Here is a 26,827-nt window from a genome sequence, read left to right on the forward strand (position 1 = left end):
ACTGCCATGGATTGGCAAGGATTTCCAACAAGTTGTGTTGCACAAATAATTATGCATCTGTAACAGAAAGGATCATCATTTGCCTGGTCAACAGCTGCCAGTTCTAAACTATTATCTTGTGTCATGGAAGAAGAAAGTAAAGAGAAGTACCCTGAATTCATGTCCCTAAGTTCATGACTGATCAACATCTGAACAGTTTTAGACAAGTATTTTGATGCACAGAGCAGAGGCATGTTCCAAAATGCCTTTTTAAAAATAGTGATGACAGCTGGAAAAGATGATCATGTGGCCAACAATCAGATAAAAACACAGGATAGCTGGGAAAGTCCCCAGTCCTTAGCAAAATTTTAGCACTACTCCATGCCTTAACATAGTTCCACATAAGTTCAGTCTGTGCATAGGTGCAGGAGATACCACAGTTTAACATAAAAATAAAATAAAGATGTGTTGGTTAGCACTAAAACACTTATTGAAGGTCCCTAAGTATCACATTTGGTTTCTCACCTGCTGCACTTTCATTTAGTCCTTCCCTTGTAGAATCACCAGTTGCTGCTAAAAGAAGGCAAAAATAGTTCTGGTCCACAATTTTTTTTCCTGTTTGATAGAAATTGAAAACAAGTAACACATTTTTCAGAAAGGACTGATAAAAACACTCCACAGTGACAGCTCTACTGCTACCATACCTACATTTAAAAAAATAATTCTTAAAAAAAATCTTTTAAAATATCCTAATCTTTCTAGGTTCTTTGAAAGCGAGTAGTTGTTCACAAAAGTCCAACGAGCCATTCCTGCAGTTCTAGATTTAAAGTCCCAGGACTGAATCCTCTCCTGCCATAAATCAGCACAACGCTTTGTCCACTGATTGATTCCCTTCCATAGTTACCCTTATAGACAATTACCCTCATTCTGGAACATCAAAAATTATTTAAAATAATTCTCAAAATACATTACTGAAGATGCTGTTTTATGGCGTTACTTTCATCAAGTATTGATTCATTCTGAGCAGCTAATTGTCAAGAATATTTACACAGGTCAGTAAATCCCATTTAACTCTGGTTTTCACATCCTTTTTCCTCCCAGTACTCATTGGTCTGATTATTATGATTGCTTCACTTTTACATAATTATATCTCTTTATCAATTAATCATCTTTGGTTTTATCAGTTTTTAAATGGGAAACTATATTTTGCATTTACTCATTCTTACTTTCAAGCTACATACAAACAGCAGTTGGAAAGCAGCAGAAATGCACAAAACTAGAAACTTACCCAAAATGCTCATTAAGTAAAACTGATTGTTTTAAGATAATAAAAAAAAGACAAGCAAATGAAACCCTCCTAGCTGCAGTCAGCTTCAATGTCTAAAGCACAGAAATAGGTGTTTAGTTGAGCTTTTCTGTCAGGGGAATTCACTCTAGCATAATTTTTGTTTTCTTTTTAAACTAAATTAGCATTAGGAAGAAAACATACTAGGGCAGGGATTGGTAGCTGCAAGAAGCCATGCAGCCATCCACTAGGAAGCTGTTGCTTCTTTTCTTGATTTTTTTTTTTCCGAAGAGAATTTGAATTTTAAATGCCTTTGTTTCCTTTGGAAACAGGAAGCCAAGAGTGTGAATCGTGCAAGGTGCAGGTTTCAAAGAACCCCAGGGTGGTGTCCAAGGCATTTGGGTTCACCTGTGGAAGGAGGGGATGTCCTACTCACCCGAGCATCCAGAACAGGGTGTCTTTGCAGGTCTGCTCATGCAGCAGGTGATGTCCTTTTCCACAGAAGGGCTGCAGCACTCCACAGGCAGAACACCACACTGCAGCAGCTGCTGCTTCCCAAGGAGGGCTGGATGCAACTCAGGATAGCACACACAGGTACAGCCGTGCTTCCAGTTTGGGGAAGCACCTCCTGATCCAATAGAGCCTGTTCTCAAACACACAACCTACCAAATCAACTCTCCAGGAAATATTTTTGCTCCAAGATCAGGAGCTATTATTTCTATCAATAATGAAGTGTGAAGAAGACTTTCAGGATTCCATTTGGGAAAACACATCTTTTTCTTGTTTGTTTTCCCTCTGCCCAGTCTAGGAAACCCACCCCTGGCTTGAGACAAATTCAAATTTAAGTTCAAGACCATTCCAATTTCCCCTCAAAGTCTGCTGATACAGGGCTGTGACTGTTGCTGAATGTGAAATACAAGTTTTGCATAACAAAGGTTCAGTAACCAGAGCTCAGCACACCAGGCACTTCCCACAGACACAACCCACTATAGCCTTTGCTTAATCCCATCATCCTTGTGCCACACAAAACATGAAAATGTAACTACTGATACACCACAACAGCCTCAGTATGAGAATGCAGAAAGGACAGAAACACCATTTCATACACGCCAAAAGTATATGAAATACATCAGCCACAGCACCCCTTTCCTCTGTTAGGAATATACCTTGAATCACAACAACCCAGTACTCCACTGAAGGTCTCAATTACAAATGTAATTTTATTTAATTTATTCACTCAAACTGAATTTTCTCATTCCAAATCTTTACTGAAAGAGAGAGTAGTTAAATGCTTAGAAAAACCAGGAACTGCTCTAGTTGGCAGCTAGAGAAATGTATGTATCAATACAGACATGGAATGTAAATTTCAACTCAGAGATCACAACATACAAAGAAGATTTTTATGCAATACAGACTTACAAAACAATAACAGTTCTTTTCACAAATATTTTCACAGAGTTCTGCACAGCAATCTTGTAGAAAAGTAGATTTGTGCAACACCAAAATAACTTATTGTTCCTTAGTATAAATTATTTTTAATTTCCTAAAAGAAAGAGGTAAGTTAACATGACTGGGCAGGATCCGACTGGATTTGGTGGTAGCAAAATATGAAAGACATTGTTGCTATAGGCAGAAAAGGAATATGGCATGTGCTACAGTATTGCAGGGGCATGATCTGATGAAAAAGAAAGAAAAAGTGGCCTGCAAATCTTGTGCTTCTGCTGCTGGACAGGGGCTGTGCACCAGCAAGCACCGGCTGCCTCCTTGCTTTCAGTCAACCAGCAGAAATGTGCTTTGGAACTTGCCCCTGCTAAAAAAAACACCTGCCTCTGTGGGCTTCTGGTTTGAAGCCTTCAAAATGAGCCTTTCTGATTTGGAGGAACAATCCACATTTTGGTGTGCTTTGAAGAAGATGCCAGGTAGAAACTAAAAAAGATTCACACTTGATGTAACACAAACTCCTTTCCCGATTTCTCTCGTAACTGCACTAAACATACAACTAAAAAAGAACTAATTGTCTAGGCTTAGAAACATGCTTGAAGAGTAACATTGATGGAAATGATTTGCAAAGTTTAAAATTACATTAACCATAATTTAAATATTACCCTTTGATTCCCAGAAACTTCAGTGCTGATGTAGTACAATCATTTGGAAAAGTACAAGACAAACTGTGGTACAGATAGCACAGATTAAAAGTCCCCCAATACCATAATTAATTTCCATTATTTTAAAATCATATATTCCTCAAGGTTAGAGATAAAGCTTCAGATGGAACACCTGTTTCTTCATAATATAGCTAGAATGTGAGTTTTAAGCATCTTTACTTTAGGTTTTGTTTACATACAGGGATCAAAATAGACTTCTCATTGTGACTAAAAATATAGATTTTTTTTAAACTACAGAACCCAGCAGCTGGTTTTCTGCTTCTTTGCCCTTCCCCCAAAAAAGTCAAGCGAGGTCTACAAAAATAGCAATTAACTTTAAAAAATAGGTTGCTTCTTCCAGCAAATTTAAGTTACATTCAGATGTAATAGAAGTATTTATAAAGGAGCCGTGTGGCAGCTCGACCCCGAGGGAGGCAGCGCTGTGTGCAGCTCCCTCCTGGCCACAGCTGCTCCTGTCAGTGCTTTGTCCCATCCTCTGGGAAGGTCAGTACCTGGTTTGGTACTCGTGGTGCCAGCGATTGAAATCGTTGTAAAAAACCACGATGCTCCCGGATGCCATTCCAGTCATGATGCACCTGAGGGAAGCAGAGGGAGCCGTCAGGAAACGCCCCAAGCAGCCTGCAGCACCTTGTGTGGCCAGCCTGACCTGAGAGCTGCAAGCACAACTGGCCACCGGCATCCCTGTCCTGCCAGGCCACTCGGGACTGCCCAGGATTGTTTCCTGGCTGGTTTTTGGGGGGTTATTGCAGCGGGTGTGAAGCCCAGGTGGAGCAGCAAAGGGAAGGGAGGCCAGGAGAAGTGTTCATCTCAGTTTCAACTCCCCCAGGTAAGCACATCTACGTGAAGGAATTGGGTGTGGGCACAAGCCTTCAGCTGGAAATACTAAAACTGAAGGCTTTGATTGCTTTGGAAGCTCCTGAAAGCAATCCCTGGGCTTTCCCACTGAGACACTCTTGCTTTCTGAATTCCTTACCCTTGGCCTGCTACTGGAGATCATTTAGATGTGTTTGAAAAGCCATAACCCTGACACAGTAACACAATCACAAGAGTTTCTGGATCATCTTCTCTACAGTCTCATTAAAGAATTACAAAAACCAGAACTACAAGGATGTATAAAACCCTGACATTTTGGGGGAAAAAAAAGCCTTAGAATTAAAAAATTCAGAGTAAATGGCTGCAAATCTTTTCTTCAAAGCAAAGATTATGTATGAGATCATCACAACATTGCATTTTGATTTGATCACCTATTTCGAGTCAACAGTACCATTTTGATTGCTTTCTATAACATTAAAATGTCTTTTTGCACACTCTCAAACACATTACATTCATGCATACCAAATAAATAACTCTGAGTAATTACCTGTAATTAATCAGTAATTACTCAGTATAATACTCTGATTAAATCTCTTCTTTGTCTTCCAACCCAAAGTGAACAGGTTCTTAACTCGAGGCCATGGATAAATTTCTCTATGTCCATATTAAATTTCTGTTCATTAACATTCCATTAATTACACTTTAAAGATTGTCTAAATGCAAAATTTCCAAGGTCTAAAATTCAAAAGCTGTTAATTCCAGTTCTTGAAATATATTTAACAGCAAGGGCTTTTTTTAATGGAAAACCACTTCCTCCAAAATGACAATATTCTCTAATTATGCTTATCAAGAAGCTGTTCAGTGTTTCATTGAAGTCCACAGGCTTTACTAGTTTGGATTTTTTAAAGTTCATTTTGTGTAAGTTTTAGAAACATAGATAAAAATTTTAAAAACATTCAGTATGGACTTCAGTAGTGGAAAGCTAAGAGCCTGAGCAACATACTTTACTGCATAATGTAGACATCCCTAAGGGATTTAGGAGACAAATCTGCTTGAAAAGTACAGAAACACCATTTAGTAAATACAGCACAGCAAATAAAATCCTAGCCTGAAAGCTAAAGGTGTATAGATGAAATGGGAAACATCCATCTTATAAACAAACAATATTTTTGTGATAAAAGCACTGAAGCATTGTCAAGTACAGCTGCATTGGAAAGTGTGATGTGAAACTGCAGTAGAAATTTTAACTGGTCACCTTCAGCAGGAGGAGTGTTCAAAAGGGGTCATGCTATGTGTGGATAAAATAACTTTTCTAGAATTCTGAGAATGACTCTTTGCTTTAGCAAATATATGGATGTGTGGAGGGACTCTTCTTGTGCAACAATTCCAACTGTTCTATTTTTAACACAAAAGTCTGGTATTAGGAATGTGATTCATCTTTTAAGTGAAAGAAGAGAGATAGAAGCACACATGTAACCTTCCACCTCCATGTGACCCACACTGTACATTGGTGCAGACCAATAATTCAGCCTATCTTGAAAGTCTGCCAGAGTAACATTTCTTGGATCTCTCTTCATTCCCCAAAGAGCTCAAATCCTGAAAAAGTTTATCTGCCCTAAACATAACATGTTGAAAAAAATACTTTTGCCAGCACAGACCTCTCATGATAATCACCGGGATCTGTGACCTGCAGAAAATCACAATCAGAACAACAACAAAAATGCAATTTAATTGTAAATCTATATTCCCCAGCACTCTGGTCCAGAGCAGACTTTGGTCTCACCTTTGGTCATAGGACAGGGCCATGGATCGGATTCCAGCATCGCAGCCTGGGTAAGCAAAGAGCCGCTTGAGGTCCCACACCTGCCAGACCATGACAACGCCGTGGTCTCCCCCTGTGAGCAGGTACTGCCCATCCCGACTCAGCTGGATGGCCTGGGGACAAAGCACAGGGACATCTGTCGGGTAAATGTGTGTGATAAAGGTTGCTCTTACTCCCCCACTTTTCCTTTCAGGAAAGGTTTTATACTGACAGCTGAATGTCCAGGGAGATTTTGATTACAACACAAGCTTTTTGGGAAGTGACATTATTGTTTTACCCAGAAAGAGAATTCATGCTGTTATGCACAAGTCTCCAATACATTAGATGTCACTAGTTAAGTCTCACCTGACCTGTGATTTATTCCATCTTCCAAAGATCCAATATGAGGTCAGCTAAAGAAATTTACTCTTCTAATTAGCTAGATTTGCAAGATGCAGCAGCACTGGCATTAAAATATAGCACCTGACATTCCCCCAAGGGTCTTTAATACCAGCCTAGCAGAAGCTGAATGTTGACAGGAACTGAACTGTTATACAAATCACTAAAATGAATTTAGATCAGCACTTCTAGATTCCTGCACTGGATTAATAAAATAATGATCCCCCCTCTCTTAACAAAGACTGTTTTTCTTTTCATCATCCATCCTGAAACTGCATGTTAAAAATTCAGTGGCATATACTCTGTTTTGTATCATCATGGGGACTGATGGCAAATCTGTATTTGAAATCTTTATTTGGGAACCAGATCATGAAGAAAGATGGGATATCACTGGTTTTCAGAGTTAAGACTTTTTCAAACAGGAAACTTCAATCTATTTTAGTATTTCTTGGGTGCTATTGGAAAAAAGTCAAGATACATACTGAATGCTCAGAAGAATAATTTTCCTTCTTTACCTGATGACTATACCAGATGATACTATCAGATATTAAATGGACAAGATTCAGGAGAAATTTTTCTTGAAAGAGGGATTTTCCCAGTGTAAATAAGACAAAATGGGTCTCAAGAGAACTGAACTTGAAATTTTATTAGAGCAAGTGCTAATTTTTGGGGTGAAAGAGACCACGACCCATCTAGCCCAGAGGTCTATCCCCAATAAAGGCAGCAGGAGATGCTGCCAGCCTGGTCAGCACACAGACCTGTGTACCACAATACTCAAAATCACTGGATAAAGAAGGTCAGAAAGTTCCTGTTCCCCTTAGTATCTATTTATGGAAATGCAGCCCATGAATTTTCCTAATCTTTCTTTGAGTCAGCTGATGCCTTCTGAGAGGGGCAAGTAATTGGCAGAAGTTTACCACAGATTTATTCCCTGTTTTGAGGGGATCCTACTAGTTTCAGTGAGTAGTCCATATTGTGGAGTTTCCTGAATAAGAATTCTCCATTCAACTCAGGCATTACCTTCATCACTCTGTAAACTTTCAGCATTCCCCACCTCAAAAAGCATTGAATGAAGCTGGTTCCCAACACCAACGCCTGCAAGACTCCATAAATGACTTTTCTCTCAGCATGTGAGCATTTTTTCCATGTGGGTCTCAGTAATTACTACCACAGAAACCCTGAGGAGGATAAAAACTTCATCTGAAAGAAGGCTCCTGCCCCACTGCTGTGCAGGAAAGAAATGTAAGCAGTAGAGGATGCCAGGCCCTGATTTTATAGCCTCATCCTTCAACATCCAGGAAAACTGAAAGGTCTTCAGCATTTTCCAAAGAAACAAAACCAAAAAGTTGAACAGATTCTATCACGTGGAATGACATCAGCATGTGCCACCAGCAAGATCAAGACCCTCGAAACTACATTTTGGACCATGATTAACAATTGCAGTAAGCCCAAACCTTTTCCTATGCTCTCTTTCTTTTTTCCGGGTGCTTCTTCTCTACTCTCTTTCTGGCTTTTGCTCCTCAGCTTGATTTCTGCTTTTCCTTCTCTGTTCTCTGCTTTTAGATTTGTCCACAATACTCAGCACAGAAGCAGCCTGTCCTTGGTTCTGCTCTTCTTCTCCTCTGCTTCCTTATCAGTTCTTCCTTTTCCTTGTCCAAGGTCACAACCATCACATTTCTTGCCATGGATCTTTTGTGCACCTCTTTGTGAGGGATGACTGGCTGCAGGGAAAAACTGCATCCATAGCCTACAGGTGTTCAGTACAGAATGTGGATACTAAGCATTATCTACAAATGTATTTAAACTAAGGTCAGCCAATCAGCTAAATCTGGGCAGCCTTTCAATGCAACACACACCCTTCACATCAGGATTAATTTGGGATAAATTTCAGCTGGCCCAGCTTCTCAATAGAATGATGTAAGAATGGAGGATGTTCAGAGCAGTGGCTTTTAAATTCCATAAACACACTCTCTACAAACAAACTGATTCTTTTTGACTAAAACATTGTCACTGGAAGGCCTCAAGGTGACAGTCTACAAGCAAAATTCCAGCTCAGAGATTTAAAATTAGGAAACAGTAGAAAGAACTGAAGATGGGATTTTGCAAACATCTCTCTGCCGAAGTCTGTAATTACTTTGGCACCTGCAGTCTCTGCTTATACAGGTTTGCAAATATGCAAAACTTTTTGCATATCTTGGGAAAAGGAAGTTTGGGGCTTCTCTTAACACAGAGAATTTATAGCACACACACCACAAAAAAATCAGAGAAACTAAAACACAAAGACGTTACGTTCATGCAACACTGAAGTTGAAGTTGGCTGCTGACAAGCCTAGAAACCAAAATATACAGTGTGTGTAAGATGCTGCTTGGTGAGCAGCAGTAACTGAAGTCAGACATATTGCACATCTGTATTTTTTGTATTGCTGCACTCTATTACTGTGATGCCAAATACATCCTGTAAGAATTATACGATGTGTGACACTTAGATTAAGATAGAACTTCTATATTATGTTATAAATTTTGAGTGTTTACTGCAACAACTCCCAAGGAGTCAGAATGGATCATATTGCTGGAATTTTATTTCATACAATAACTTTGAAAGGAGTGTAATTGAAACACAAACATATACTGTAAACAAAATGTAACACTGAGCAAAAAAAAAAAAAAAAAATCATCAACTATTCCAGCCATGTTTTGAACTAAGATGACAAGACACATGTAAATTTAGACACAATAAAAAAGAACTTGTAGAGTTTTTCCAACCACATCTAAGTATAGAAAATGGAATAGTAACAAAGATTAGAATTGAGTATTCTGAGTTGAAGCTTCTCCTCCCCCCCAAAAATTCATGTTCCAAGCATTAATTGCTTCTGTGATTGTTGCTATCAGAAATGTGCTAAGCACCTTGAAAGCACAGACACAAGGAGCTTGAAAACTCTAATTTAGAGGCTGTCTTAGATGAGTAGAGTAAGAAAGGGGCAGAAAACAAACTGATAAGACTGAAAATTATCTAGAACTAGCATGCACTGAGTGGATGATCATGAGATCTAACTAACCACACAAGTATTAAAGAGATTATTCATTAGAAGCAAAAATCAATATGGGGTAGTTTTCTTCTCTATAGCAATAGCAGCCTCCTAAGGGTATTTCCAAATTGCAATGAAGACCGTGACAAATAATTATTTGCTACACTTATAAAATTCAGCTGATGAAAATCCATTAACCTTATGGTCATGGTTCACTTGAATTTTATACTTGAGGCTTTTACTGAAGAAATGCTATATTAAAAGGCAAATTAAAGCCATTAATCTTTAACTCTTCCACTACCTACAACATGCAGTAGGTTTTGTGATCTTTTGATTAAATAAAGTACAGGCTTTGAACCCTTACTAATACCTATGCAATTTTACTAAGTCATTGGCTTGTCATGAAGACAAGATGTTGATTTATTTAATTTTTATTGTTTATAAATACATTTCTCAGCCACTTGCCTATACATATATATATATATATATATGAAGGGATGAGGGAATGAATGAGGGATGAAGGAATGAATGGAAGAGAAAAGGTGACCCTGTCAACATTTCAGTTTCATGATACGCCCTTCAAGATTTAACTAACAAAAGGATGGTTTTATTCCCAAGTACTCCAGCTGGAATAGAGTACGATATGAATCAATTTTACTGTTCTGCTTTTCCCAGCATAGTTTACCTGCAATTCTGCTAGGTATGAAACTGAAACAACCCTGCAACTAATCTTTCTCACAACATGAGCTTCAGACTCTCAAATAATCCCCAAAGCGCACAATTTCAGCATGTTCTAAAAGCTGCATTTCTGACTTGTATTTCCTTGGAAAGTCTCAAAACTTTTCACAAATCCCTTTTAATGTTTCAGATTTTTGAAAGGCAGTGCTTTGTAAAAAGGCAGAGCTGACACTGTGACAGCCCTGGCTTACAGCAGCAGGAGTCTTGTGGGTACTTCCACATTTCAAAACAGGCTCAGGAAAGGAAAATAAATTGGTTCCTCTGGGTGAAACAGCATACAGTCTTTGTTTAGGGTAAAATAACTTTACCTCTCAGAACAAGCAGACTATTTAGAGTTAAAGGCATTCATTAAGATATCTAAACACGACATGGTAGATGTACTGCGATATGCCTAAACTCCACTGAGCAATACAGTATTTAAAACAAAAACAGGTGGAAGGCATTGATTAGACCCTGAATTTCCCCGGAGAGTCTGATTTTTTTCTGGCAGCTTTCTAGCACAAGAATACAAGAAAGAAAATCAGAATGTTGATCCCAAACTGCTGGTTTTGCCAATAACATCCTGAAATACTGGCCCATAATGACGCAGGAAAACCGAAGCTGTTGCATTACAAATTCCACACTTATGACCTTTTTCCTTCCCTTTTCTGTTCTCCCCAAGCAAAAGCCAATGAGGAGAGTTTGTCAGCACAGCCCATGGGTAGGTGCTATTCATTTTAAATGCCCCACTTTAATCATGCAGTTGCCAGTCTCCTTCAGCAATGATGTAGTGCAGAAGCACTGGCAGAGACGCTGTAGGTTGTTTAAGCATAAAGCTCAGCTGGGACCACTGGGAGAGAAAGAAAACAAAACAAAACAAAATAAACCCCAAACCCCTCTACAAACATAATTCTGGCCCACAGAGAGCAGAACTTCCATTGCCTCCAGCAACATTCCTAAAGCTGTGGGTACTGACTGAAACACTACAGAAATTGTTTTAGCCGGCAAGGGATTTCTAGATATTTTACAGATTTGCTGGCCTAGCTGACAACATAATCACAACTGAAAGTGACAGATTATCAACATTATTAATGTAAAAAGAGAAAATACTGTGATATGGTCTTGCTTTATGGAAAGAACTCTGGGATGAAGGGTAGGCTGAAAATCCCAGAAGTATTTGTACAAGGACAGCCAAAGGTAAAATTTCAGGGAACTTATGCAAAAATCTACATTAATTTGGAAAAATGTCTGGAGAGAGAAATATACACATTCCTACTTCACTTCCTCAGCCTCAAACCTGCACTTGTGGCTGCCACAGAACACCGAAGTCAGATGCCCCATAACCCCTGTAGACTGCACTCTCACTATGAAAAGGGAGTTATTGCTGCATATTCCACCACCAGCATAGCTGACATTTTGAATGGATGACATAGGGATATTGGATTAGCAGAGCATAGTGCATGATACGAGTTTTAGGTTTTAAGTGGAATATACTGAGCTGTACCCAAAACTTCAGTGCTAATGAAGCAGTTCCATACAAATTATAAAGTACAAATAATGAAGATCAAAATTCTTTAAAATACATTGACACATTCTTCCATCTTTAGTATGGAAAGAAGTGCTCATAACTTTGCATTAAGAGCTGAAAGAATGCCAGTAATTCTGTAAAACAAACATGACGGCAGAGTGGGATTTTCTTCCTGACACATGTAATCCAAATACAAGGAAAACTTTTGAGAGTTTTCAACTCAAGAGAGCATTGGAAATCCCAGCAGCTGAGTTCCTGGGATCTTCTCTCAGATTACAAAAATCAGCTTGGAGGTGTGGTACTGCAGTACAGCTGGCAGCTTCTGTTCTGTTTCATAGGTACACAAGAAAGAGTTGAAGTACAGACATATCCCTATAAACTTCCTGGAGCTCAGCACAACACATTCTAGCTGAACCAGGATGCAGGAATGCAGTCAGAGATGCCAAAGAAAGGGAAAATTAACATCCAAAATAGCATGTCCACTGACCTCCTGCCTTCAGAATCAAAGATGCAGCACAGCTTCTCCTGGCCAGCAATTAATAATATTTGTATTCCCCAGCTCAAGGTAATGCCTACACAGTATTCCTTACTTTATTAACAGAGTTATTTTACAGTTAAAACTGTGAAAAACTCCTCCTAATGGTATTAAGAGTACATGGTCCCCTTGAATTTTTTCAGAATGTTGCTATGTTATGGTCTGACCACATATTTATGGTCTGGCTATAGAAAGAGTCTCCACACAACTCCACACATGGACAGCTTTTCCCCATGGAGCTGACAGCTCCACACATTTGAGGACACTCACCCTTATCTTGTCATCTGTTTCCATAGTGGCCTGCAGTCTTCCATTCACACTGAACACACAGAAGAGGCCATTTTCATAATATATGACACAGTGGCCTTCTCTGGAAGCTTGAATAAGTTTTGGTCTCAGGCAGTTTTCGGAACCTTGTAATCTTTCAGGACCTTCCAACGTCCTCAGTAGATCTCCATTCATAGAATGTATGAGACATGGTCCTTCTAGTGAGACAGAATAGGATCTCAGGTGAGTGATTGATACACTCCATTAAAGACATCATTTTTCAAATAATAAGTCATGACTTCTACTTAATAATCACTATTATACTACTTTATAATGGTTGTTACCATGTTTAGGTGAATTGCCTATGACTTTAAGGTTGCCAGACACTAAGACAAACAGCTAATCCCCTAAAAGCTTTGGATTAAAGTATTTTTGAGCACCTAGATTGCCTTCTGTGGATTTTATTTTAAAGCAGGTAGTAGTTAATTTTGAGATTATTTAATTTTGAGTAATTAAATGCACTGTACCTTGAAAGGAGATTTTCAAAACACAAAGACACACAGAGCTAAGAGTAATGGATTTACATACGTAGGTATCTTACAAGTGTATGTTCTCATTTTAAGATTTTGAGCCATACACAATCCACTAAATATTTGCTTTTTAAATATATTTTGACAAATATCTGCTTTGCACATAAGCCACACAAGCTCACATGCACAGAAATGCACACAGGTACAGACCATGAGTACACCCAACTCTGAAGAAATTCTCTGAGTAGATACTTTTAGAAACACTAAAGTAGAAAGATACTAATCCCAAGAAACTTACAGTTTAGAAGTAATTGTGGACAATTAAGTAAATAAGAAAATTAGAAAGAATATCCACAGAACATCTTTATAATTTGTCTGCTAAAAGCAGGTCTTTGAGAACACAAATGGAGCCTATTAGAGGCTTTGCAGCCAAGCTGAAAGAGCCTGAACAGAATTACCAGTAGTTTATACACACCCTTCATCAAACAAACAGTCTGGCACATTCTCTTTCTCTCAAAACTAATTTTTGCTTCTCTTTTTTGAGAAGTTATCCATTACAGCCATTCTTCACCATCCTGGCCCTCAAAGGTGGTATCCAACTATGCTATATGCAATTACATACTGGATAAACAAACAGAAACAGCAATCAGGAGGGAAATTAATGTAGTTGCCTCTTATAAATGTCTGAACAATCCTCAGCTTAAAAAGAGGTTTCAAATTCCATAGCAACTAAAAAAAAGGTTAGAAATAAAACCACCATAAAGTTTATAAATTCTGCTTCCTGAGACTATATTCCTCTTGGCATTAGGATTATAGCTTCACAAACAGAAAGAAATGACAAGAACTACCTTACCTTTTGAACCACTTATTACCAGGCCAAGCTCAGCACAAATGGCAGCACAGGTGATCTCATAGTCATGTCCTGTCAGAACAGCTCGAGGAGTTGCAAAATCACCTTCAGTGAAAAAACAATAAAAGCAATCCTTGGTTACAATCTATTCCCAAAATCACTGCTTTCCATCACTGAAGCACCTTCCCTTTCCTTGCTCTTTGAGTTCACGTTGCTTACAAATCACTTCAATGCTCGTGTTTGCATATTGCAGGGCTGTACTCCTACCTGTGAAGTACAGCAGCAGCACTCTGCATACTTACTAACATGCAGTAATATGAAAGTCAGGCTTGCAGTAAAACCAACCAAAGTTGGTTTTCCTTTCCTCTGTCTCGCCCTCTAATTTCTATTTTGTGGAGGGAGAGATTTAAGTCAATTACTGCCCTTTCTTACAACAGGCATTAGTAATAGCAAGTGCCACTACAGTAGCTATCAAGAGAAGACACCTGAAGTGCCCAAAGATGAAGGAAAACTTCCAGTGACTGATTTTATTTTAACCTAATAGCAGTGCTGAAACCTCAGCTTGAATTCTAGTTCTTTGCAAGATGTGGAGCTTGACTACAGTCAATATGAATTTCTGATGAATTTGCAAAAAAAGTCCCACTCAAACCCAACATTAGGGCTCCTATTAGACATTTCCCTGCTACAGGAATTGTATTTTTTAAAAATTTTCTTTATAATCAAACATACATGGATACAATAAAAAAAGAATGTTACAACTGGCACATTTAAAGGAAAAAACATTATTCTCCAGGTCAAGGCAAAGAAAGGGTAAGCAAATGCTATAAAGCTCTTTAAATAATTTTGTAACTTTGCTCACAGGTTATTCACTGCCCTCTTCAAGAGTGCTGGCTGGCATTTCACAAAAATGGCAAAGCTGTTTTTCTATTAGCATATAATTAGCTCATTTGTAGCATTCTACAAAGCATTTAACCTCGAAAGGATGTTTCTTGGGCAATGCTATAATGTAGCTTGCAAAAGGTATAGAAGAATTTTTAAGCAGCAGGGAATAATTTCACTTCATAATGAATGATATATGAGACACCAACAAGGCAGTAAAGCAGTGGTAAAATCAACCTTTTTTTTCACTTGGAAAAGAGAGGGTTTTACAAAGACACAGAGTAATAGTGGGACCAATTGACTCCATTAGTTACTACGTTAGCATCAACCAAATTACATTTGGAGTCATAACTTTTTAAAAGATAAACCCAGCATAATGTTATTAATCTTGTAGATGCAGCATGTAGAGCAGCACCACCAATACTTGTACTGAGTGTTATTAGAAATCATGGAGTTCTGTTTAAAGGGATAGTTTCTGAAGTGTACACTGAAAGAGTTCTCTGCAAAAGAGGTGTAAGATCTGGGCTTGCATAAATATTTTTACTCAGACCATTTATAGCACCTCCCAAAACATCTGTGTAGATGCCACATTCCAATGACTTTTAAATAAAGATCACGATGTCTGCCAAAATCTCAAATCAAGAATTTTGACCTTTCAAAATTTGATTTATTCTGCAGTTACTATTACAATTTGCTTCAACAATACAAAATATTGAAAAGTAAATAAATTATTTCTTCTTAGGTATTATCACAGACATTACATATGTGTACACACCCAGGCATGTATGTTGCCAGCATTTTAAATGTGAACATGCTTTGGAGCAACTTGCTGAATTGTCCTAATCTCTTCATAAACAGTCATTAGAAGCTGTTGCTTTTGTTTCATATAATGTTTGAAAAAACAGACTCAAGCCCAGGAAGTATGGCAGACAGTTCAGGAGCAAAGGAAAAAAAAAAAAACCTCCCAACAAATTAGAAGCATAAGGGTGGATTTAATGACCTCTAGGTAATTCTCAGGTGGCTGATCCTGTGAATTTTGCTCACAAACCTTCAGAGCAAAGTTGCTCTATTGTACTTTGCTCCCCTAAACATGGGCTGGGCACCTCAGAAGATTCATAAATTAAGTCTGTGTAGCCAAGCCACAAACCTGCAGTTTCAGGGGAAAATGTAACAGCAACCATACCAGTCATACTACCCAGTAACAATTTAATATTGTCGACCCAATTCTTTCTCCCTGTTGTTCTCAAGCCCTAAAATACAGCAGTTTTGTACTTTTAAAGGTCTTGTTAATTTGTTTTCTTTGAAATGGGCTGCCTATATTAGCAAAATTTTAGAATTCTGGTTTTATTGCTTTCTTCTGCTTTCAGAAATTAAATTAACACATACTCGCATAGATCAGCAAGGAATTAATCTAATTATACACTTCACATTAATGAGACTTTTGAAATCAGAGAAGTTTTAAATATACAATATTGCAGGAGGTAATGAATGTAAGATGTTGGAATTAGAAGAACTTATGAGAAGCAATGCCTGAATGAATTATTAGGACTTACAGATAAACAAAATCATGAAAGTAAACTCATTGCTTACAGCAACTATGTTATTATGGGCTTAATCTGCATAAGACTGTCAGCAACTACATCCATTAAATGATAAGACTCTTAAATCAAGAAGTAGAAACTGAGCATATATATTTATCACAGTTCACAGAAAAGAAAATTGCCTAAGAAACATTCACAGTCTTTTCAGAATTGAAAGCGACTTGACTTCAAACATAACTGAATATAAATCTACAGGTGGAAGGATCAGTGTTTCATAGATTGTATCAACTGTTTCCTAAATTATATTTGAAATCAAGAAACACTAAAACAAGAAAAAAAAACAAACAAAAACAACAAAACCCCAACCCAAACGAACAAAAAAAGAAAACTAAGTAGTATCTTTAAAGAACTTAGGATTTGAATAGATACTGTAAAAGAAGAGTCCTGTGAAAAGTCAGGCTGACTCCTTTGATAAGAATGTCAAGTATTTAGGGGTTTCCAAGCCTCTGATTTCCCAAATAATGGGGTCAACTTAAAAGCTGGTCATAGAGCAGAACAGATTTCTTTAAAAGCTTTTAAACTGTTATTGCTTCAAAAGATTGTCATGGTTTTCAATAATGCAAAGAGAAAATTTTATTTTGTTGCTGGTTTAAGGGGCACCACTTCAAACTTTTCTAAATTGTTTTAGGAGAACAGACTCACAGACCCTTTTGAAAAGCTAGGGAAGTGACTTCAAAGGGAAGAGAGTCTTTGTCCGCTAAGCAGGTTTACGACCACTGATGCAAACCCTAAGTAAGGGCTGAAAAGAATACTCAGAGAATCTTTATGGAGATCCTTAAGGAAGATGAACAAGTCAAATGAAATTAAAGATAGTTCAAATCCTTGCACTAATAACCAGAACACAATGGTTTTACAGATGTGCTTTTCTCAGTGTAGGATATAGTGATATCCTCGAACTATCCCGGCACTGGATCGCTGCTTGGAGCTGAATGCTGTAACATTCCTAATGCCACATTCACATTGCTACAAATGCCACCAATGATTTATTCAAGTCACAGGAGGCACACATGAAGTTACTTTCCAGTAATGGACAGAACACTTTATTTTTGCAGCAACCATTCAAATTATTTCAAAAGAACTCACCTACATTCCAATAAATAATTTCTGCAAAGCTGTTTTCCCACAGAAAATAACATAAAATATCACTCTTACTTAAGTGACTAAAGTACATTTTAAATCATAAAACTCAAGCTTCAGAAGATAAAAGAAGAGCACATGATATCATGTCAGCCTGTGGTGATATATCAGTGAAAAAATGTTAGGCTTTTGGAGACTACGTTTAAAAAGGAACAGTGGGATTATAGCAAAGTCAAAACTTTCTTCCAGTTTAATGACATCCAGAAGAAGAAAAGTCTTACTGGAGAGAACAAGAAATTGGTTTGTATTACTGGGTGTCTCTCTGCTATTTTTTTTCAGCTTTGGTGATGTTACAATACAAAGCAGGATCATGACATTTTAAATCCATCGGCAAATTCCTGAAATGGCCGCTTTCTTTATTTTCAGTGCTAAGCTGTAAAAGCTGAGCCAAACACAAGAACTCATTTGAAGAAAAATATCTTCCCCAAAAGAAACCAAAGGAGAGATTAGCTAAAAAACTTACCTCGCTATTAAATATGAGATACTCTTCCTACTATTTATGGGTAAGATAACATTATGCAACACATAAAAATATAAAATATTTGACTGTGCCTCTTTTTACATTTTATACTGAGAAGACAGTTAATTATTATAAGTCACAGAGACCTAAACAGTAATTTCTAAATTATTTTCTGATTGCAGAGGCTGTGGGGCACTTTTAAATGGCAAATTAATTATGCAATTTTATGTCAATATAAAATCCAAATTAAATGAAGCATCAGTTAATCTGTTCTTTTTACCTATTCCTTGCAAAAGTGATTGAGTGCTTTCTCAGAATGATACATCAACCAAACTATACATGTAAGAAAGGCCTTCTAAAATTCATATTTAAAATCTCCCAGTTTGGCAGTTGCTTCTTATGATTAAAAAATGAGGAAAACAATAGAAGGTTTGAAATAAACATGGGAAGTACAGAGGTATGTACAGAATACAGGACACCTGGACAAAAATGCTCTAAGCAAAATGTAGGTAAATCAAGAAAACTAATTTTTCTGCTAAGGTCCTATGCTGATTACACAGCAGGCTTCAGACTTTAATGGCAAAGTGATAACTGTCAAATATTATATCAAGTCATTAACATTACTTATAGATCACATAATCAGCCAAATGATTAGAACCCCATTTCACTGGCACAGAAAGTTACCTGATGGATGAGAGATCTTACTCAAGTGATACCAAACAAAATCATTGAAGTATTCCTAAAGCTTCAGTTTGAATAGTCTTTTCTTTGTAAATAAGAATTTTTATATAACAATATAATATTTTCATATTATATAGGAACTTTATTGTTGTCTGGTTCTTCATGTGACACTCCATCAGCATTTCCTCTTAATTCCTTCAAACTATTTCCCATCTGTTCAGACTTATTTTACCACAAAAAGTACAACCTTATGCCAAGATGCAAGTTTTGGTTTTGTAAAAGAACACTTCAACTCTGTATTTTCTGAAACAGGAAGAACATCTTTGAACAATGTATCATTCTATCCCGAAGCAAGGTCTAAACATGCAAAGCACAGGAGATGCTATAGTTTGTTCAGTAAGGGAAAAATACATGAGATTTATCTTGTAGGATTTGTTTCAGTAAATATAACTCAGGAGGGATTACTGTACTTCCCTCAGTGCAACAAGTGACCAACGTTTATTCAGGATTCATGAGAGACTTTTCATACATGCTGTGTCACAAAAACCACGCTTCCAAAACAAACAGAATAAAGAAGAAGATCTAACAGGCCTTCATAAACTGGGTATTACAATTCAGACTTCAAAAGTCAATAATCCCCAGTCTCTTAATTCCTACACCATGTGCAACACAAAACTTTCTGGAACAGGTTCTCCCTTAGTGGGGATTCATCTGCTGCAAGTCCTGGAAGTCATTCAGCAGGACTCCTCCCACTGAACCCAGGCCTTTTTGAAGCCCCTGGAAAGTATCTGCAAGTGAATATTCAGGGTCAGAGTACACTAATATTTTAATATTTGCACCATCTCGACTTCATAAACTGTTACTTATATGGCAGCTTTGAAGTTTTAGAACATTGTCATGGTTTATGAAGGGGCTTTTTTTTTGTTTATACTAAAAAAATAATCTATTTTCTTCATATTTCTCTCTTTTGGTTTATAGTACCGTTACCTAGTGAGTTCAAAAAAGCAAAACGACAACAAAACTAAACAGAAGAAGAAAAAAAATCAAGAAATTATTTCAGTCAGAAATGGCAGCTACTAAGAAACTGTTGTAAGATAAACTAAGATAACTACATCTAGTTAAAACCTATACAGTATTTCATAACTTGGGCAAAATATAATCTGAGATGAGAGGTTTCCTATGATAATTCCACTCAGTTTGGCATATTTTTCTGATCTTTTTAACTTCAAAATAATGTGCTTAAGCTATTTGATTGCTTTTATAAAGGTAATTTCAAACCAATACTACCACCAGTAGTATATTGTACTAGAGAGATGCTCACCACCTCCACTTACCAATGTAACTGGGAGTGCTTATGGCATACACCAAGTTCAGAGAATACATAAATTAGCTGTCATTTTACAAGTAACTCTTTAAAGCAGATACTTTTTCAATGAGGCAGGCCATAACTCCAATATCTCCATGGTGCTAGTGCTACTACTAGGATTTCGATCCAGAAACACTTAAGGAATAATTTCTCACCCAAGTCAGAATAATTGTATTGATCAGATAATTTTTATAACATTTACGCTGTGATCTTATTCTAGACTATAAATTACTGTATCTTCTGCACTACCCTGTTCTGTCTTACATGGCATAGACTTTAAACTGAATGGTGATTTTTCTCAGCAGCCAACCAAGAAAAATAGATGTGATGCATTAGTACATCATCCTACAACTCTGTATATGGTGCACATTAAGGTTGCATTCATTTGCCATCTGAATGTAATTCCTTTTACCACATCAACTATTAGTTATAAGTCATAAATACAGCATTGTTTTTCCTGGAACTCAAAGGTCTGTGTTGCATCATGGAGTACTAAATATCTTTATCCTGCTGGAAATTCCATGCATCCTGTTTTAGTAACACCTGAAAGCTGGATACTGCCAAAAAAGCAGCATCCAAACTCCTCCTGTGCTTCTAGTCTCAAAATGCATACATCCTTGATTGCCTCAAAACTTGCTCTACAATGCTTCTTTGAATTACTGATTGACAAGTCCTGAAACACAATCTCGTAGCCAGCTGGAAACAAGGACGATGGAGATGCTACTCTTAACACTGTAGGATATACTTTCAGCCAAAACAAATATTTATGGCACAGAAATTTACATGCTCATCACTACCAAGCCACTATGGCTACGTAGCTGCTTTCCAAACTATCTGTGAATGCTATTGCAAGTTCTTTTCAAAGAAGACCTTGTCCCCATAGGTATCTATCTATGACACGACTTTTGGCATTATATAAACACAAAATTAGCTGGCTCGTGTGGCATCATTGCCGATTTCCACATATAACAGAATTCATCCACCTGTTAGTCCTCATCTTTTTTCTAGTTTAAATATGTGGAAGGCAGAACCTTCATTTCTATGTGATTTACAGAGTACTTGGAGGCCTCCATACAATGAGGCCTCAAGCTCTTTGAGGTCTCAATGTGTTACAGCTGAAAGAATAAAGGACAGTGACCTTTTGTGGCTGCAGAATTTAAGGCTCTGTTCCAGATCCATGCAGATTGCCCCAGTCTTGTTACCTGTGGAGCTACAGGGAAGTGTGGGACCAGTTACAGCATCAGGGGCTCTGCCCACTAAGCTTCCATGAGGCTTTCAAGGCTAACATTGAATAATGCAATAAATGTTAGGTAAAAGAATAGTTAGAGGTTGCTAGCCTTTCAAAAACATATTACAGATACTTTTTCCAAGCTTTGTGGATCTTCTCTATGATATACTTTGTACTGAATCAGACTTGCAACACACGTAGAAAAATGTAACATTGTTCTTGTTAAAGCCCTTTAAACTACAAAGAAAAAAGTACTCAATTTCTTTTTACAGTCTCACTTAACAAAACACTCCTGACCTATTTCTGTTTCAGTTCATATGTTGAACTTAAATTCACGTTGTGTTTTCTCATTATAATTTCAACAAAAAGGATAAAAATTATACTACAAATGAATTTTTTTTGCCTCAAAATGTGAATAGGTATTTTTAGTTTTTTACTATATAGTGCTTAGGATCCAGTCCTGAGATCAGCTTCAACTGGATGCCAGCAGATGGTGCTGAAGGACTCTGGCTTTACACACAACATTGTGCTGTCCTGCCATTTTTGAGAAACAAAGAATATTTGTTACATCTGCAGTAAAGCAACGTTACAATAATACTGAATTATTTACTGGCCATTTTTTTTTAAGAAGGGCTCACACAATAATGTACAAAATGCGTGTAGGGGTAAAAAATAGAAGTGCTACTGAGCACCTAAAGGAGCATGTGCAGACTGTCCTAAAACTCAGTGCTGGAGCAACACTCTGTTCCTACCAGGCTGACTTCAGTGGAATATTGCCTTTATAGCTGCAGCAATTTCAAACATATTTTAGTATTTTGAGGCTCTGCAAATTTTTAGCTACTCTGGTAGACAGAAAGTAACAGTAATAGGAGAATTTGCATTACTAACTAGCCTGATTAGTGATTTATGGACATTTTGATACTCCTGCTACTTAGCATGATAAATGAAAAAGGGAACACTAGCAGGTAAGCTTTTTACAACTACTTCCTAATTCATTTTTTTAAGAGAAGCTGCTGTTAAGGAAATTACTTTCAATGTTTTAAAAATAATAATTAGAATTCTAAATAAATATTTATTCTTTGGAAGTGAGGACCCCCCATCTTCTCTACTAACATTGGTTTTGAAACAAAAATAGAAGTCCAGATCATGCAGACCTGGGAACCAAGATGTAGGTTAATTCAAGATAAGGATGAAGAAAAAAGGCAAAGAAGGTTTTTTTGGCTGCTGAGTTAACAGCAGATACATGACCTGCTTGAAATCAGAGTGACTGTTCACTGTGGGCAGAGAGAAGCATCTGTACAAATCCTCACAGAATTCAACTTCACAGGATTAGAGTGTCTGACTACAAAGAACTTATAACCCATGACGTTATTCTTCAATCAACCAACAGAAAGATGCTCCTCAGGTATAGTTTCAAAGTTTAAACTGCTTGCACTGCCCACTTAAATAATTAATTATGAAGCACTCACAAAAAATTTAAATTTTCCAACTGAAAAATGTCTGCAGCAGTTGATGAAATACAGATGTTTTACCTTTTACTAGGATTCCCAATACAATTAAAACTAATGATTTCTCTAGTCTCAAGATCATAGTTTTAATGTTAATAATAATTTATAATTATTTTATAATACATATGCTACACATATTTTATATATATATATTAAATAATAATAATGTTAACTGATAAAAGTCTTGAAGGTATTCAAATATTTAGGAATTCTAGCTAAATAAAAATCAAACAAAAATGCAGTTTCTTTTAAGAGTAGCTTGGATAGGAACAAGACTGTTCTTCAGCAGGACAAGAAATGTGATTAAATTTTGAATCCTTTGTGAGATTTCGTATTTTGTAAATTGAAAAGATTATGCATTTTAAAAATTTGCATCTGAGGGAGTTATTCTACATGTTTTCAATAGCAAAACTGTTCAGTGAATCTTCCCAATTAAATCTCAGTTAAATACAGTAATTGTATTTTTTAAGTATGAGATCAGGCGCTTACATTCACGTGAATCCTGCTACACAGCTACACCACTAAACCCATTTATTTCCCACACTTCAGAATACCTGAATATAGTACCCTCTAAAAAATATAAAGCTGTGCAATGAAAGCACCCCCATAGTCCTCGTGATGCAAATGTGCTACATACAGAGAGTAACATTTTCTAGTTTTATGGGCTAACATAAAAGAGGTAATATAATTTGTTTTATTCACATATGTGTGGAAGATCAATGCAATAACTCAGAAGAGAGCCCATTAGTATTAGCAGTAGTGATACAGTTACACACAGAATGTACATTTCATAGCACTGAAGATTTTTATCAGTCAAGCCTTGATTTCCTTAGCAAATCAAATTTCTAATTAAAAAATCTTTTGTTTTTTTCAAAATATGAAAACTAAAACCTAATTGTGGACACAATCATAGATATTTGAAAGCAATGGAACCATATCTTCATATTCCATGAATAAAGACCAAGAAATAGCAGAAATACACTTTATCTTCCACTGGACTATAGAAATACCTACCTTTTTTTAAGCACAAACCATTTTAGAAGAATAAACAATATTAAGACAAATTCACCATCCTAAATCTGCCCTTCAAGAAAGTACATCGAAACAAAAGAGCTGCACTGAAAAACCCAAAACCTTGAAGACACAGATTTACATTCACTAACATTCATGACTGGCCTCTACCTGGTCCATGTAGGTGAGGGATTATTAAAGAAAGCTGGAGAAAATAGGATATTACAACTACAAAAACATGTGTTGGTAAAGGAATACCACAAGTATATGTGTGGAAAGAGATTTGGTGACAATTTTTAATATGTAACAGCTCGAGATGACCTTCCAGATATGATTATAACCAATGCAGCAAAACAAATAAACACCTTGCTGAAAGGAATTTACACAGAAGTGGCAAGGATATGAGAATGCTCAATACACTTTATAAGGGAGAGATCAAGGACAAGATATTTCCTGAAGTATTTTGGGAAAACAGGTTTCAATAGATACAGAATATCCTTCTCTAAGATCTCACAAGCAGTTAAGCCTACGGAAAACAAAGGAAAAGGTAATAAGGATACTAGTGGATGCAGCACAGGGATAAGACAGACACGATCCCAGCTGGCACAACTCAAGAGCTCTCCAGTGACATTGACACAGGAAAGTCAGGCAGAAAGATCAAAATAAATGAGGTATTTCTGAAACAGTGTAAGCAACAAGGTATGAGCAAAGAGACAAACCCCAGAGAGCCACACAGAGATGAGATGTAACTAACAAGGACATCAGGAATAACATTCAAAAAACACGAAAATATGTCAAGTTTTCTCAAGAAGTTGATTTGTTATTAAGAGCAAGCAATACCAGTAGATGATGCCACACAAAGTACTTCAACAAAAGGTCAGCTGCAGTCAGACAGCAAACCCGAGTAAAACCAGCAGTGAGAACTGTTGTCTCCACTAGAGAATACCTGAATGAGGTACATGCTTGGTATTCAATTGGCCTGATAATAGTGAGCTGAAGATACGGTGACAATGAAGCACATAATCCCAGAGTTATAACAATTGTCTCATAGGTATTGGGTGGGGCTCTGCAAGACCAAAAAAAGTCTTGTGTTGTTTAAGAATCGAGAAAAAGAAAAATTAGAGAGTAGTCTGCTTAATCCCAGCAAACCGAAAAAAAAATACTGGCAGAATACTTACATTTTTATATATACACACACAATTTCCTACAAGAAAACAAGGAGATGAGTAACAGCTGATTTGGATTTGTTCTGAACAAATCATGTCAAAGCTATTTTTTCTTGCAATGGCAAAGTAACAGGATGTGTTCAGGAGACATCACACGTTTTCACTTCAGTAAGAACTCGAGCACTGTTCCACATGAGCGATTTCTTAAGGAAAACAGGGAAGCACACATTCAGAAGATACTATTATACATTGGAAAGCTATATTCAGAAAGCTATTCGTTGTCAAAATGGCAAATGTATTGATGGGCATTCCTGAACTGTGTACTAGCTAACATTTGCTTTAATGACCAATTTAATAGAATAAGACTGCAAAGTATATTTGCAGATATGAGTTTCTGCAAGGCCGCTGATGGACAGGATGAGAATTCGAACTAAGTTTGACAAATTGGATAAACAGTCCGAAACAGAATGCACTTCTTGTTTGAAGATAAGATTCCACAGCTATACTACACAGAGAAGGAGACACAAGTGATTCTTCAGAAAACACTGAAATTCATACTGGCACATGCCCTTAAAAGAATTGACAGTGCCATGGTGTTTTGAAAGAAACAGATATTCCCTGAGGTTGTGAAAAGTACTGGTCTGTAAAACAGGTTGTTTTCTACTTATTACTGGACAGGCTTCAGCTGCATTCCTGGGTCTGCTTTGAGGAAGACAGTCAACTGAAGAGGGGAATACATGAAAAAAATCAGAGGTCTGGAAAAACATGTCTTATGGCAAAAAACAGAGAATTGAGTTATTAAAGTTGGAGGCAAAGAACTGCAGGTCATAGCAATCCAAATAACTGGAAGTAGCTGCAAGAAGGAAATAGTCTGTTCTCTACACAAAGGAAGAATAGATAAAAGATGATAGAATGCAACTGCTGCAAAAAGAACTGGATGGTAAGCTGAACACTGGGAAAAGACTGCTAAGGACAGGGCTTCTAAGGCCCAAAAATGTACGTGCTGAAGTTTTTAAGGGAAGATTGGACAAACATCAGGGGAGATTGGTTTTGGCACAGTTAAGCCCTCACGGGGAAAAGAGAATAGATCAGGTGACCAAAGCGTCTGCCCTCCCGGTTTCCTACGGTTCTGTGATTACAAAGGAAAATGCGATCCCCCAACCTAGGAAATGTCCAGACACCAGGAGTTGCCACTTGAGCTTCAAAGCGAAAGTGGGATCTGAAAGTGATGCTCAGCATTTGTATGCAAATGAATTCTCTCATCTCTTTGCTCCAGCCATCACACAATCCCTCCTCCCACCCCCCTCCACCTCGTTAGCTGGGCAAGGACAAAACACAGCATCTTTCCACAGCCCTCTCCCAGGAATCTCCACACATCCTACCACACAAGTCCTGCTGCATAATGTCACATCCCCAAGTGGTGCCTTGGAGCCTCTAAATATGCAGAAGCCAACTTTGTGTGCCACAGATCACACATGGGCTCCAAGGAGTACCGAGGGGAGGGCCACATCCTCTCCCTCCCACCTCCCCCAAGGCAGCCACATGCCAAGGAGAGAAAAGGAAAAGCCCCTTGCACTATGCAAAGTGACTTTACATCTCCACAGCAAATTATGCTAATTAATGTGAAAGCAAAACGGCTCAAGGCTACTCCAAAGGATACAACAACTTCAGGTCCTTAGCTCTGTTCTGAATTATTCCAAGGCTTGGTCAGAAATTGCCCCCAGAAACAATTTTGCATCAAAAAAAGGCCTCTGCTCCAAAGTGAAGTAGTACCATGCTTTTACGTTTTCAAAACCAATTAATTTAGAAAGAGAAAAACTCTACATTTGATCAAAGAGCACAATGAAATATTTCTTTGTATTTCAGGTTTTAATTTGAGAAGGAAAAAATGATTT

At 37.4% G+C, this 26,827-nt stretch overlaps 1 protein-coding gene across 5 annotated transcripts in view; it reads right to left on the minus strand.

Annotated features, from left to right (window-relative positions):
* Nucleotides 1-2,466: 2,466 nt before the first annotated feature.
* Nucleotides 2,467-26,827, minus strand: part of LRBA (LPS responsive beige-like anchor protein) — a 361,227-nt gene continuing 336,866 nt past the window's right edge. For all 5 annotated transcript variants that reach the window (XM_088164094.1, XM_014878944.2, XM_088164093.1 and 2 more), the window contains 4 exons: nucleotides 13,899-14,000; nucleotides 12,519-12,733; nucleotides 6,026-6,177; nucleotides 2,467-4,004 (listed from right to left, as the gene is read on the minus strand). In XM_088164094.1, coding sequence (XP_088020220.1) covers nucleotides 3,914-4,004; nucleotides 6,026-6,177; nucleotides 12,519-12,733; nucleotides 13,899-14,000 — 560 coding nt within the window. In that variant the 3' untranslated portion in view covers nucleotides 2,467-3,913. The remainder of the gene's footprint in view (nucleotides 4,005-6,025; nucleotides 6,178-12,518; nucleotides 12,734-13,898; nucleotides 14,001-26,827) is intronic.

This window comes from Sturnus vulgaris, chromosome 4, assembly GCF_052056855.1.
Source record: "Sturnus vulgaris isolate bStuVul1 chromosome 4, bStuVul1.hap1, whole genome shotgun sequence".
Lineage (NCBI taxonomy): Eukaryota > Metazoa > Chordata > Aves > Passeriformes > Sturnidae > Sturnus > Sturnus vulgaris.